Source organism: Falco punctatus (assembly GCF_963210335.1).
Source record: "Falco punctatus genome assembly, chromosome: 7".
In the NCBI taxonomy this organism is placed as follows: Eukaryota; Metazoa; Chordata; class Aves; order Falconiformes; family Falconidae; genus Falco; species Falco punctatus.
This window is the reverse complement of record NC_137587.1, coordinates 36,888,050-36,903,484: the sequence shown is the minus strand read 5'-3', so window position 1 is coordinate 36,903,484 and position 15,435 is coordinate 36,888,050. Positions and strand designations below refer to the sequence as shown.

The window sequence follows — 15,435 nt, the reverse complement described above, 5'->3', positions numbered from 1 at the left end:
TACATTCTCTTAGCTCTATAAAGGAGACAAACATAGAACTGCTGGGCATGTTTAAATGGCAGAGCACCCCTCAGGACACTGGCAAAAGGCAGAACATGATCTTCTGGAAGTCACAGGGAACTGTTTTTTTTTCTTATGATGTAAAATAAATTGTATAGTTTTAATTATACTAATGAAAAAAGAACTAAGGATATCAATTTGTATGTGTTAAAACAAAGAGATTGAAATGCAAAAGCAAACTTAAGTATTGTTATTGATCATCAAACTAAGACCTACATACACAGTAGAAATTCTGTCTAAAAACCCTCCCAAGTTCAATGGTTTCTTTTTGGGGCTTGAGTTCAAAACCAAGGAGTCCAGGGACAAATGTGCTGGGGATAAAAATCATATTTTGCTGTTCCTGTTAACTTCTGCTTTAAAACTACACTTCCTGCAGCTGCAAGACAAGACCCTGCTGGAAACCCATGCATAAGAAATCACTGTAGAATAAGAAGGGAATATGCTTTCTAGACAGTTTGCTGAATTTGAGATAGCAGTCCACTGTGAGATGACAGAAGTCACAAGCCGCATATATCTTAACTGCCACTGATCTTAACACTGGAATTGTTACTCTTACTTAACTCATTCTAGAAAAAAATCTGAAGGGGCTCCTGACTCTTCTACTTGCATTTGTACAATAGTTTGGTAATTCTGGAATTCCCATCTGCCTGGCTGCTCCCCCCCTCCTTCCAAACAAACAAAAAAAAAAAAAAAAAAAGCATTATTTTAATGGCTATGTAAAACCTTTCTGAAAAAGATTTAAGAAAAGTGATTTGTTCTTAAGTTTTGCATTTTTAAATCAAAGCCTTAAGTTTTATTTGCAGAAGAGACAAACTAATTCAAATGATCCAAAGGATCATAGCTGATACTGATATTGTTCCCAGCATCTCCCAAATCCCAAACAATCTAAAACTAGGAGTCCCAAGAAAGCACAGCAACATGAACTTCATTCTGGTCTAGCACTAAAGCAGAAATCATCATGCCCATGAGTTACAGTATGTTTAATTAACTTTTGCAGGTCATTAAGTTTGGAGAGCAAGAACAAAAATAAATAAATAAAATAACCAATTTATTACATGGTATTTCCAATAATGTTATCTCTGAAAAAATACTAATGTAGCAAAACCACAGCTCACAGTGCTGCCATAGCTTTCTGAACCCTCCCTTTGGTAAGAAGGCAGCTCAAAGAGGAAATGTAATACTGGACATTTATCTATGTGAAGAAAGTGTTTTAATTAAGTTATCAACAAGGAAAATTGTATATGGAGTTGCGAAGCCAAGTTTCTCACAGCATTTTATTATAACAAAGGAACCAGATATACTAAATGGCCTGACTGCTTTTGGAGCCTACCAATGCTTTAGCTGTACTGTTGAACAGCTGTTAAACAAAAAAAAAAAAGTGCTTCTTCCAGTATTTTTAAATGATTTAAAGAAATCAATGAAAATTAGAAGTGAGTAGAAGATATACCTTATTTTCTAGAGCATTGCTCCACTCTTTCAATAAGTTAACATGCTGCACTGCTGAGCTGGCTTCATGTGCTTTAATTTGTTGGTTTGTTCCCTGTGACAACAAAGAATTTATACATTTTAGCCAATTCCACTTCTTTTAAACCTACAAAGAAAGAGTATATCAAGACATCGAACCAACACTACATATTTTGGTTCACGGATGCATGTTGCAGAACCACAGAGAGACGGGAAATTTACTTGGGAATTTACAAAAGTCAGGAATACATTTAATATAGCAAGTGTTGTACACAACTGCCATGTATCTCCACCCAGTGTGCTTGATACATCAGAGACAATAAAGATGCACAAGGTTTACAAAATTAATTGTAGAGTCATCTGTGTAGCTTTACACTGAATAAAGCACAATAAAACTTGAGTCATACAAAAGCTACGATGTCCAATTCCCCAAACCATAATTTAAAACTTTGTTGTATTTCATTAACAGCTTCATAAGCGCTAAGTTTTCCCTCAGTTGAGCATTAAAGACAAATATTTAGGATAAATATATAATCACTGGAAATTGCCAGCTTTATAAACTACTTTGAGAGATATCAGAATGCCTACTTTGTTATCCTATGATGTTACCATGATTGCTCTATAATATTCAGATATGCTGCCTCTGCACAACCTATAAATGCTGTTACAGATAACCACTATATAAAAAGTTTACAGAACACACATAGATCATATACAGAGTACATAAGATGCAGACCATATTACTTCATTTGTATTGTGTTGCATTACACGTACTTCAGTAAGTGTTTTGCAATGCAGAGTATATTAGCTTTGATGGTAGATATGCTGCAAAGCAACTGAAATGGTTTCAATGATCCTCAAGGTATGTACTCTATATAAAATACTAAAAATATATATGTGGATATATGTACATATATGCACACATATACATACATAAAATGAATGGCAATACATAAGACATAACAGTGGGCAGGGTTACAGCATTGATCAGTTCTACCACTAAGAGCATTACTGTTAATACTTAAAGTGATGAATGCTCATTACTTAAGAACTTGGAAATACCTGCAGGAAGTAGTTTATTGGGAAGTGTTGTTGCTTACGGTTCTTGCCTCTAAGTTATCATGGGCTAACAAATGAAACACTATCTGATAAACTCCACTTTTTCCTGTCAGTGGTTTCTGAAATTTCCTGACTAATCTCATCGTTACTTAAGCATCCAAATTCCCCAAGATACATGGTATGGGAAGCAGAATATTGGAAAAGACAGGAATAATACTACTGAAACTAAGCTCTGAGGTTTGGGTTTATTTTTTTAAAAAAATATTGCAGGGATTGCCAAGATTGAAATCTAATTTTTTAAAAAAATACATTTCATGCTATGCTTTGATTATACACCTATGTGCATACATACGTATGAATGCACATAAAACTACACTTTAAGTGCACTAACCTATGTTTAACCCTAAAAATATTAAGATACCCAAATGAGAGAAAATATAAACATACTTAAGAAAATAAATAAGTACTTTCATAGAAACAACTGAAGTCACTAGTCTATTTTCTGAAGAACAAAAGTGACTTTCCTTTTATTCTAAGTTATTCAAATGTGTCATCTTCCTACTTCAACAAAACGTACTCAAACCACTGCAGGAATGTGTGGGCTTTTTATTTTGTTCATTTTTAAAATGCAAAACCAAACATCTGCTGCATAATCACTTGGTGCAACTGGATGATTTTTTTGTTAACCAAGACTAGAGAAGTCCAGAACTTTCACGTCAAAGAGTTAGGTTCTATTTGCAGATTTTCATCAATTGGGAAGTATAATTGTTATATACTGACCTGAAAAGTGCAGCCATAACGCTTAAAACTACAGGTACTTGGGGCATTAATACATTCTGACAAATGTGCATTCAACTGCAATAGGAAAAAAATGTGAGTTTTGGCAAAAGACGTTTGCATGATAATGCTCAAAACATAAAGGGCACAGGTTATCAGGTTTGTATTGTGTGCCATTTGCAGAACATACAATACACGTGTGTATATTTTCTCCAGTCTAAGCTAAAGTGCAAATACTATATATACACATATGTAAACCACACGCACATGCCAATACAGTGTGATACATTTAATATACAGTGAAACTTCTACTAAAGACTATTTCAATAGGCAACCCAATTAAAAAAAAGCAAACAAGAACACACTCTACAATTATTTATGATTTCATTTGAATTTAACAAAAGACTAATCTTTTCTCAACAAGTGATTTTACTAATGTTCTTAGCAAGTCTTAAGATCAGTTTCACTGTACTACAGTACATTTTTTTTAATCCTAGTTTCACGAGGAACCAATTTTTCAAAACATAACATGCAATTCTCCGTGCCTAAACTTAATGGTTAAATTACACAAAAAAGACTAAACGAGTACTGCATGAAACAGATGAAGAGTTTTAGAATAGGTATAGTTAAGTAACTAAAGAAAATGCAGTACACAGGATTAAAACTGATTAGTAAAATGCCTGCATTTTTCACAGATTGAGGTTTATTCCAATAACTTGGATTATTAGGAGCATAGACAACTTTTCATTTAAAAATAAACCAATTCACAGAAGCATATACATATATACAGACAGCCGCCATTGCAGCAGAGACGGCAGCAGCTGGATGCAAACCACCTGAAAGTTGGAGCAAAGAGCCATTTTTGGAAAGGCTAGTGCAACACACACTCTTCAAAATCAGCATCTGCAGTTTGTATTTCCCACACAGCAGACAGGAGCTAAGGCCTAGCTCCTCATCTGGCACCACTCTTTTGGGTTTCAAAATGTCATTTGAAATTCCCACACCATAAGCCCCACATGACTCAGCTCATCCACCTCCATCGGAAGAAGTGGTGAACCAGTGCTGCTTTGAACGTGTAGCTCTGGAACAGACAGGGCAGTCTTTAAAATCTCATACCAAAATGCAACTGGTCACTTATCTCTAATATACACCTCATGTTCTAAACACTCTCTGCAGAAAATCACAGTATAATTTCAAAAGACACAGGTTAAAAAAAAAAAAAAAAGACCATATAAGAGAGACATGTGGTGTAACAGGCTTTACAAGAACGCCACATTTTCAACTCCTCAAAACTAGAAGTCTGCCAAGGAGTTATGAATTAAACATGAAAAATTGCCTTTTATTCTACAGTAAGATATTCACTTGCACACTACAGAATTTTCGCAAACCGTTAGGCAGGCATTTTCCCATTTTCTGCATTAAAAATTGTTATTCCTAATCATGCACCTAAGTAATATATACATTTTCACAGCATCAGAAAAAAATTAAACAACATACAGCAACAGATAATGCAGGGCAAGTTCTGTTTCTACCAGTGGTTTCAGAACCCAATCCTGACTATACGTGTAACGACCTAGCCTTTAAGGGGCCGATTCTAATTAGCGCTCAGATGCACCTCTTTCTCAAGTAACTGCTGAAGTCAAGATTTAAGAATATGTTTACGTGCTCCAGAACCAGGATCTAAAGTTGGAAGTAAGCACTGACAGAATTGGTTCAGTATGTTCAGTATATGTATTTTCTCTTTTCTTAACAGTTCAATTTCTTTTAATAGGTACAGTATCTATCATGTATTTCATTATCCTGGGGGAAAAGACTGCCTCTGTGTTTCACAGGTGCCTTATATGCCTTGTGCACTATGACATGATCAATAATTTACAAGTGTAACTGAAAAATAGTACGAATCCAACTTCGGAAGCAAGTACTAGCGAAAAGAGAAAAGCTTATCTTCAGATCAGAAACTCAACTTTCCTTAAGTGAGGCTTACAGAGTGGTGAAGACTTAAACAAGCTCTTCCCCAGCCTTGGTGAGTAAGTTCTGTTTTTAGGATAAAATAATGCACATTGACTTTCAAAGATATAAGTAGCATCTGTCAATGTACAAGAACATGGATCTGTTCAAACAAGACTGATTTTGATTTTTTTTTTAATATGGTCTATATATTACTGCAAGCTTCTATATATTAAGAGACATTTTTATGCATTGTTGCATCTGTCTGCTGCAATGTTGTACTCATATTACCCTGTACCTGACACTGATTCTCTAAGTGTCAGTTACTATTTTTTCCCAAATTTAACATTTTAATAATAACTTAATTTTTTCCATGGAACGATTCTACAGGTGTATATGATATTTTTTTCTAGTCTTTGCTAATTCTTGTCAATATGCACTAAATATTAATTATCTCTTTTTATTTTAATATAAGCTAACTAGCCCAAGATGCTGCTCTATTGTGTTCAATACTTCAAATGGGGGAAGGGCAGGGGGAGAGCTAGTAAAAACAAAAGCAGGAGAGACATGCGCTAATCTTGGGCAAGCAAAGTGTAATAATGACACAAAACTAAGAAATTACTACTTTTAAAATAGTTTTTCAAGAAATCATTAAAAATATTGGAGTGTTATCACACTTAACTGTGGGGTAGAAAAAGCTTTTCTTTAGATCTCACATTTTAATAAGGAAATGGCTTCTGGCAAAATTCTTGCGAGATCTCACTAAAAAAAAAAAAACATTCGATTTTTCAGCACAACACTGGGTATGACTTCTTACCTCACTCCTCATGAGTGTTTTAACACTACATTTATGAGGACACGAAACCATGACACACGGGCAGTCTGTATCTTCATGTTTCTACAGAGGAAAAAGCAAACCACATATCAACTCTTACTCTGAAATTAAAGAGAAGATTTACCTGCAAGGAAAAGCATCACACAATAACTAAAAAAAAAACCAAAAAACTACACAAGATTTTTTCAATGTCTAACCCAATTGTACAGAGTTAGAGAACTGCAATTGCTTGAACATCAGTTTATGCTTTCAGTAGATGTATTTCCCCACACAGAGTAAACCTATTTGCTTCCCATTTTATTGGTTTTGCTTAGAGTGATGAAACAATACTAGAAGTTACATTTTCTTCCCCAAGAATTTTTCACAAAAATGGGCATCTTTAAGAGCGAGCAGAACCACTGCAGATGTCCTGTTCAGTAAAGTGCATGGAAAAGCTTTTCAAAAATGTACACCCCACTCTCAGAGAATCTATCTTTCCTGTGTAGGGATATTCCCCTTCCAATTCTTTTCTGATTTTGATTCCTAAACATCTGATACTAAGCCACACTGTTATACAACCGAAATTCAAACAGATGTTTAAATTTTATCGTGATGCTGGGCAGGCATTTTGATCTGAACCTAGATGATTACAGATACTTCAGTATAGCTGTCAAACCGTATTGCCACGGGGAGGGAAGAAAATCAGGCCCAAGCTTTTTGCAACAAAGTGAAAAATTTGGAAAACAAAGTTTTTCATTTCACATCAAGTTTTTTTTCTAGTCTTTACTAGTTCTTGTCAATGTGCACTAAATTTTAATTACGAATGTCCCATTCAACTTCAAACAACTGTTTCATTTCTGGTACTTAAGAAAAGCGAAAGAAATAAAGGTCTAGATTTATAAGCCTGTCAGAAAAGGAAGAACAAATAGCATGCCCTTTTTGCCCAGTAATGATGTCTGTTTTTTTGAAACAAAACCAGGATGTGAAGGAGACCCAAGCTCTGAGATGTGAAAGGCCTCGGTTCAGAACTTCTGTCATACACCTGCAAACACTTGAAAATGTGTACCTCCTCACGTTTAAAAACAGATCATCAGGTAGGCTATTCTGAAGCAAGTCTATCCTGCTGTCCTCCTCATTTGCACTAGTGCACTTGGTATAGCACACGGAGACAGTCACAGCAACAAAAGGCACAGAAGCCTAAGCTGCTCCTCAGCCAGAGCTCCCCAGAGCATGAGGAGGGTGAGGAGCTAGCTCCAGGCCTTCCCCGCCACGATGGAGGGTGAGGAGCTAGCTCCAGGCCCTCCCCGCCACGATGGAGGGTGAGGAGCTAGCTCCAGGCCCTCCCCACCCCAATACAGATACCCAGCCAGGGGTAATGCTTACAGCCCGACAACACCTCTCCTCAGAATAACCTCTGGCAGGGCGACTGCCGTACTCTTCTGACAAGCAACAGGCCCATTTCTGCTCAGACTCAACAGCTGGACCTGGGCCCCTGCATTCTGAACACGTCTGTAATCATGTTGGAGAGAGACATCACACTATCATGCAGCTTAGGAGCCCACTGCCCTACAGGCTTCTTTAATGGTTTATCAACTACAAAACTAGAAAAATAATACCCCCTTCTAACATTCATTCCCTGATTTTAATTCCCTTACGCTTTTCTCTAACCAACCCAAACTATCTGGCAAAGGCCATGACATCGACTCTCTCTTTGTAATAAAACCACAGCTTCTTCTCAGCCCTCTCCCCAACTCCCCTCCTCACCATGCATCCCAGGGCCCACCCACTGAAACCAAGGGGAGCCTTTCCAGTGACTCCAGGATATCCCAGAGTAATCCCATTCCAGTGGCAGAATCCTCTTTCCTACCGACCAGCTACATTCACACAGCGGAGCACACAAAACCAAAAGCCAAATGCAGCATAAGACAGGGGTGATGCCACATGCCGGGCACCCGGCACAGACGGGGGGCAGGCAGGGTACTAACACGGCTCCCAGAGCAGCCAGTGCCGCATTAGGAACGCGTCCGGTTCCATAGCAGCAACAAGGGAGCAGGATGACATATGTCTTGTGTGTGCTCCCCTGTGGCTGTCCCAGTCAGCTTGGCTGTATTTCGGACTATGGAGTGGAATCCAGACTGCCTTGGCAAGGTCTGCCTGGGACAGCCTTCTTGTGGCTAAGGTGGCAGTGAAGAGCCTAGGCACTAAGTAATGCTGTCCTTCCAGATCTGTATCGTTCTAATACTGCCCAAGTGTCAATTTTGATAGGAGAAGCACTTTCAAGCAATTTTGTGGATCATCCACAGAAAAACAGAGTAATTCAGAAGCACTTCAGGCCCCTAATTTTTGTTTTAACAACGCACCATCTTTATATGCCAGAACTTCTGCAATGGAAGAGCCATTTGTGACATAGGAGCTTTGTGACAAAAAAAAAAACCCTGACTTTTTAGATGGTTTAAACAACAGATGAGAAATTAAGACGTTAACTTGCTTAGTGACATTACAGGCAACACAAATACAATCTAAAAAAATGTGTACTGACATCATTAACGAAAGAGTCTGCCTCCAACAGTGGGGATTTCCTACCCCACAGGTCATGGGATTCTATGAAGACATGAACCACACATACTTCGGTAAAATTATTTTTGTTTCCATTTGCATACCTTTTTTCTCGGTATGCTCCCTCTAGCTCCATTTTCAGTTCAAGTCACCGAGGCCTGCTTCAGTCATTATCACATTAGAGAAAATTTTAGGCTACAGACACTAGAGATGAACTCAAGGTTTGGGTGACAAATGAGAAGTCAAAAGGAGCCTTTCATTCAAACATGCAGTCTCATTATAAGCTTCTGATTCTCATTATCAAAGTACAATGAGGTAACATTTTATCAGGCCACAACAAGTAAAAGCCATTTGCATTTCTATAATCACTGAACTCTTAAAAATCTAGGCAAAAAAAAAATTGCAGCCAATTGCCAATCTTCTCATTGTAGAGTAAGCTGTCCTTTTTCTATGTACTAAAACATACAAGCTGATGATTAACATCTAACAGTGCTTGGAAAGTTTCTGATTTGCAAAGGTAGATTTGTTTAGAACTTTTAAGGGCAGATGAACAGGGGTACCAACTTGAATACAATCAAAATAGTGGCATCTCAACATAAAACTAAATTTTAACAAACCACTTTGGCTCCCTGGGTAAGCCAATTTATTACCTCTTAAAGCAACTCAGAATTCCACCACTTAAGATTTTGGAGAACAATTTCTTCATTTACAAACAGTATTTTCTGTACTTCAAAGTAACATGCCGTTCTTGTTTCCAATGTGAATGTCTAAAATAGGTTTTGCTGTGAATTAAAAATCTGAGAAAGCTCTTAAACCAGTTCTATGTTCCTCAAAACATAAGGATGATTTCAGACTCTCAAAAATCTAACTACATTGGTCCTATAAAAAGAAACTGCCTACAAGGAATCTGTGAGCATGTTGCTTAGATATGGAAATCCTGTTTGTACAACAAGACATATTTAATAGTCATTGATTTTGTCTGTTAAGGCACTACATATTTTTCAGTATCACTCTTTGCCCCACACCAATTCCCAGCCTAAAGAAAATTCTGGGAGAACAGCATCCATAATCTAACTAAATACAGTCTAATACTCTGTATCAGAATGTGCAAGAATAAACACATTGTAAACTTAATTTTCCCTGTGTATTTTCACATCTCAGCCACCTTATGCTAGGTAATGCACAATTATCAAAGTACCAGCCCTTGCAAGTATGCACTCAAATAACTGAAAGCCAGATCTAAATCAGAACTTGGTGAGATTCCACCTACGTCTTTTTGTAACAACGCCTCTGAGCAAAGAATGCTTCTCATTGTTGTGAGACTTCATCTAACAAAAAAATACTCAAGTACACAAATGAAAATGAAATTCTCACCACTCTTACTATGCTAAGAAGGTCTGAAATCCAAGACTGTCAAACTATGGAAAAAGAATTTTTGATAAAAATGTTAAAAATTACAGAAAAAAATTACAGAACTGAGTGACTCAGCGTAATACAGTTCAATGCAAAGTAATGCAAACATAGCCAAGTTACAATTTATGTGTGGAGTAAGTATGATTCTCTCAACCTCTGTTCTATGCTTCTAATTCACAAAACGCTGCTTCTGAGACAACCTACTCGTATGCCAAGAACAGCAACAATGCTGCCTAGGCCTGTCATGTACCATTGCTGGTTACACCAAGACACAATTTGTCTTTACATTGTCTCCTCCTTTCCCCTCGTAACAGATCACACAGTACCCCAAGAAGGATTATATGGAAAGGTGCTATTTCTCCAGTCAATTGCTATGCTTATATTTTTCCTGCACAATGTTTTGCTGTTATCATGGTAGTTGCATTTATCACATCAATTTAAGCAAAATAAAAAAAACACAGAAAAAATTACTTTAGCATCAATATCATGCAGTGGATCTGAATTCTTTTTAAATGCAGTATACGAACATGAAAAAAAATATTTCCCAGTCAATGTTATAACTGGTGTTTACACAGGGGAAAAAAAAAAAGTGTTTTGAAAGTCAGCCTATTTTCTTTTTTGACTTACTAATTCAGGCTGACATGCCAAGGCGCTATTGGCAGCTACACAGAAGCATAAGAAGAGTTATTATTCCATGTTAATGTATGGAATCTTGTTCTATATACACAAGAAAATACTGCACCTGCAACATAATCATTGGGACTTGGCTTTTACAGTATTTACAGGTTGTCTCCCGGTATTTACAGGTCTTCTCTACATGGTCTGGCAAGTCTTTTCTCAGTATTTTTTCTTTGCAATCAGCACGAGGACATGACAGTTCTTCAAACTGACAATCAGTTTTCAAATGCATCTGAAAAATAAAAAAAAGTCAACTAATTTTTGTGCACGTCTTTTTATCCTTTGAAGACATCTCACATTAAATAACTTGAGAACCGCAAAGTTATTTTGCACACTATTTTGTGCAAGAGCAAACACTCACACATCTACTCAGGAATACATTTCTGACTTTACACTCCCTTTACCTGGACAGCAGATTTCACTGTATTATAGATGTACGTGAGCTACTTTTGTACTAAAAGCATTCTAACAGTCCAAAATGCCACACAGGCTATTTAAACAAATGCTAAGCGTTCTTTTTCAAGGTATATTATTCCACATAAACATAGGTGCTTCTTTAAGTTGTTTCAGTACTTGGGCTTGCTCATTCAAAGCAAGTACCTACACATCTCACTACAAACTGCTGTGTAGCCGTACTTTACAACTGTTAAATTACTGGATTACTGCAATGTTACGCCTTCACGAAACAAAGCTACAGATTATTTTGTGCAAGTCTGGAGAAGCAAGCCAAAGGTTTGACTCCGTGCATAAACCACCACTTACATGAGAGGACTGAGACTGGAAAATAAAAATAAAAGTAAACCAAGAAGAAATCCAAATTTCTCACATTTGTAAAGTACACAAAGATTTTTCCCCAATTTTAGCTCTCCCTCAAGTTCTCATTTGCTTCATGTATTTACGTTTCTGAGCTTTAGTGTCACACAATCACATGACTTTTTGCTACAGTTCCTTATAGCTTATCAAAACCCAGAGTTTAAAAACAGTTTATTCTGGAATTTATAAATCAGATTAACTACTAGTGTGAGCAAGTCACGAAAAGGACCAGGGTTTTTATTTGCAAGATTTCTTCTCGGTCTTTAACTCAAAAGGAAGTTTATGACTATGTTAGATTACTCACCAGTAATTGACCCAAAGATAGCTGTTCTTTACAGCCCTTGTTTTCATTTCTGCAGTATATTTGAAGGGCAAGTAGTTCTCTCCTGCAACAATTATCTTTAAATACCTGAAAAATCAAAACCCACTTTCTTTTAGAAAATGTAGACACTCAAGAATATGCAAGTCCAAATAAAGTAGAGGCTGCAATCTGTCTACACCAGTGTCATTTAATTCTAGCCTTACGTGCCAGAAACAAAACCCTATCATTCAAATTTTCTTGAACGTGCACATCAGATTCCTCCAATATGAAGCAGCCCAGTGAAAGAGAATATTTGGACAGATGCTCTGCTACTTTTACTATAAATACAATAAAGGGAAGGTACAGGAAGAGGACTAAATTTTTTGCTATTTGCTTGTCAATAATAGGCTTGCATAAGCTAGAACATTGTTTGAGAAGCTGGTGTATTAGGCACAATAACATAATACAAGAAAGAGCCAAAGCACAGTGGCTCAGAGAGGAAGGATTTCATGGAAGATGGTTCCCACAATGACTAGACTTCATTAGTAGCACATAATTAAAGATATTTTCTATGGTCTTAGACTGGAGTAGCTTTATTATTCCACAGATAAGCAGGCTCCAACTATCTCTGCATTTTAATGCTCATAAGCCTCTTCAGCACTTCTTGTGTATAATAGAACTGAAAAAAGTTAGAAACAGAGAACTTGGGGTTTGGATTTTTCACCTTTTATGGGTGATATCCCATAAAAGATAGAGAGGCAACACAACTGCACATTCAAAATGTCCCCCCTGCCAAGGGCAGGAACTGGAGACAGGACTGAATATCATTACTACTACGTGAAGTCCAAAACAAAGGGATGAAAACTTACAGTCATTCTGCAATTGCTCTTATGACCATGAAGAAATGCCAAAGAACCAAGCCCAACTGTGACTACTTCTCTGACAAACCGAGTTCTGTGATACTGCATGCACTGCAGTGTTACTGTAATTACAGAACAGTTCCGCATGCTAACATTTAACAGCAGCGGCAATGAATTATGATCGGATCTGTCCAGTGACTATGAATCTATACCCAGTGTCAGTGAAGAAACACTGCAGCCATTCTCATCCGATCTCATCTGACACAGATCACCGATTCCAGTTCACTTTTCAGGTGCATGTGTGAAGTTAATGAATCAACAAATCTCATTTGAATAATCAATTGCCAGTACTGTAGTAATTTTTCCAAAGTAATTCACAGGTTACTGGGCACAGTTTTACTGACTGAAGGTTAAGGTAAGAAGACAGTTTTAAAACAGTTTGTCCAAGACTATCTAAAAGCTATTCAGTGATTTTGGACATCAGTGCTCTATGGGAAGAGAGGTTTCCAGTTTCATGAAATCACTGACTTGCACAGAGTCTAACATGTATTTAACAAACATGTCCTCCTCTTGTTTTAAAGATATTTGAGGTTCCATAACAAATGTACACATTTATATATATTGGGAGCTAGAAAGTCAAAGGACAAATAAAATAGACATCATGATTACTGGTCTAAGCTCCTGGAGAGCACACCCATGCCAAAGCTAAATTACACTGAGCACTGTTCAGAGAACTATGCTGAGTTAAGACAAGGAGAGATTGATGTATCCACTAGACTTTTCTTGAAAATGGTTACTATGATGTGTATTTGCTTAGGCCAGCAAGACTACTAACACAAAGAATTTAGAAAACACTTTAGAAGACTAACACAAAAACTGCATAAACCACGTACTAGGTCGAAAAGAATTTTCTCTCCCCACAACCTTTCAAAGGCAACACAAAGATTTGCTGTGAAAAACAGTAACGAGAGTATCAGTAAAATAAATTATCCATATAAAAAGAACCTGATTCTGTTACAGTTACTGTAACTCCACACTGTTCTGGTTCCAGTGTGGTTCACAGAACAACAGGCTGTAAAAACAGGTTATCGAAACAGTAGACACTGGTCTGGAGCCAAACCACAAGTAAAGTTTGCCCTGATCTGTGACATGTCTGCATCTACAAGAGATGCAGTAATTCTTATCATCCTCCTGGCTGATGGGAGGACAAATGCAACATGTTGCTGCAGCTCCCAACTATGTAAACAAGATGTGACATCTGGCTGGACCATTAGAGATGAAGCTGACATGTTGTTTTCTACCATGTGGTTAACATTTTGAGAATGATCTGACTTCTTATATAAAATACATGGTTTAGGTTTTTTAACAAAACTATCTTCCTCAGGTAGCTTATTAGGCTTATGAAATAATTACCACAAAGCAGCAACATATCTTATGTATGCCACACAATTCAATGTTCTTGAGTAAGGAAGAATTTCAACAATACCTTATCTTTTACTATGCTTTCTTGACACGCTGTACATTTTGGGCTAGAAGAACTGGAGAGAAAAGGAAACAGAAAAGTTATTTTAACTCACCTGAGATTTTGTAGTGTAAAATTTTCAGTTTATGAAGACGTTTACTTAGCCATGACTACTCAATATATTTTAAAATCAAGAGTATGTAGTTCATTGTAATGAGATAACGTGATGTTATCTCAAAGAAATCTGAACACTGAGTTTTCACTGGACAGTATCTGGCATTCCCAATTAAATAAGACCACCACAATTTCTCCAGCCAACTGCACAGTGGTTTTCTTGAAGACAGCAAAATCCATTCTCTATTTTACAGTCTGTGCCTGATCCACAATTTTTGTCACTTCTCAATTTATCTGTGCAAACAAGCAAAATATTGTCTCTTCCATTAATTATCCAGTCCTTTTTCAAACAACACCCGATTAAACTTTACTTTCTCTGACAGTCAATTGCACCTCCTTTTAAGGTAAAAAAGTATTTATGTCCACCTCCAAGTCTGTTCTGGTTTTAGCAGCTGTTACAGATCCTTGCTCCCTCCTTTACCTGAACTACTGCCTTGTAGCTGCCTTTGTAATCTAATTACCAAACGTGTGATCCCTCAGACAACAGGTAGACTGAGGAGCAGAGCAGTGCACGGAAACCGGAGTGTAGGAAAGCTGGGTTCCTACAGCTATTATGGGCTCTGACCTCCTAGGTGTCATTGCGTAAGTGTCTTCATTCCTTTTTAGCTCCTTTTCTCCATGTAAAATGGCGATAGTCATACTGATCTCCCATGCAAAGCACAGATGTCTATGCATAAGAAGCACTAGGTACATTCTTTTGTAAAGCAACGCATTGACAGGCAACATAAGTTGCAGCTACTAACAGCAGTGCAAATTAATACAAAATGCTGAATAAGTTTGATTATGTTATATAATCAGTATGATTACTTCAAATCATCTCACTGGCTTCTGCTCCTTCAGCTGACCATTCTCTGTCTCATCATATTTTTGAGCATCTTAACTACCTTGCAGCTTCAGTATCTGTAATGTTTTTCTTAACTTAGAAAAAAGGAAACTAATCTACTTGAGGGCATATAGTGTTTAATACAATGTCATGCTTTTCTTGCTCTTACTGAATTCACTCAAGCATCCACTTGCTCTTTTAAACTACTGCTGCATACTGAGCAGACATCTTTAC

The 15,435-nt window shown here is 37.1% G+C and overlaps 1 protein-coding gene across 9 annotated transcripts in view; it reads right to left on the bottom strand.

The window, feature by feature from the left end:
* Positions 1–15,435, bottom strand: part of TRAF3 (TNF receptor associated factor 3) — a 75,351-nt gene that overhangs the window by 17,380 nt on the left and 42,536 nt on the right. For 6 of the 9 annotated variants that reach the window (XM_080394602.1, XM_080394601.1, XM_080394603.1 and 3 more), the window contains 6 exons: positions 14,229–14,280; positions 11,886–11,990; positions 10,833–11,000; positions 6,125–6,205; positions 3,364–3,438; positions 1,508–1,600 (listed from right to left, as the gene is read on the bottom strand). In XM_080394602.1, coding sequence (XP_080250728.1) covers positions 1,508–1,600; positions 3,364–3,438; positions 6,125–6,205; positions 10,833–11,000; positions 11,886–11,990; positions 14,229–14,280 — 574 coding nt within the window. The remainder of the gene's footprint in view (positions 1–1,507; positions 1,601–3,363; positions 3,439–6,124; positions 6,206–10,832; positions 11,001–11,885; positions 11,991–14,228; positions 14,281–15,435) is intronic. The other 3 variants (XM_080394608.1, XM_080394607.1, XM_080394606.1) reach the window with 2 other exon arrangements.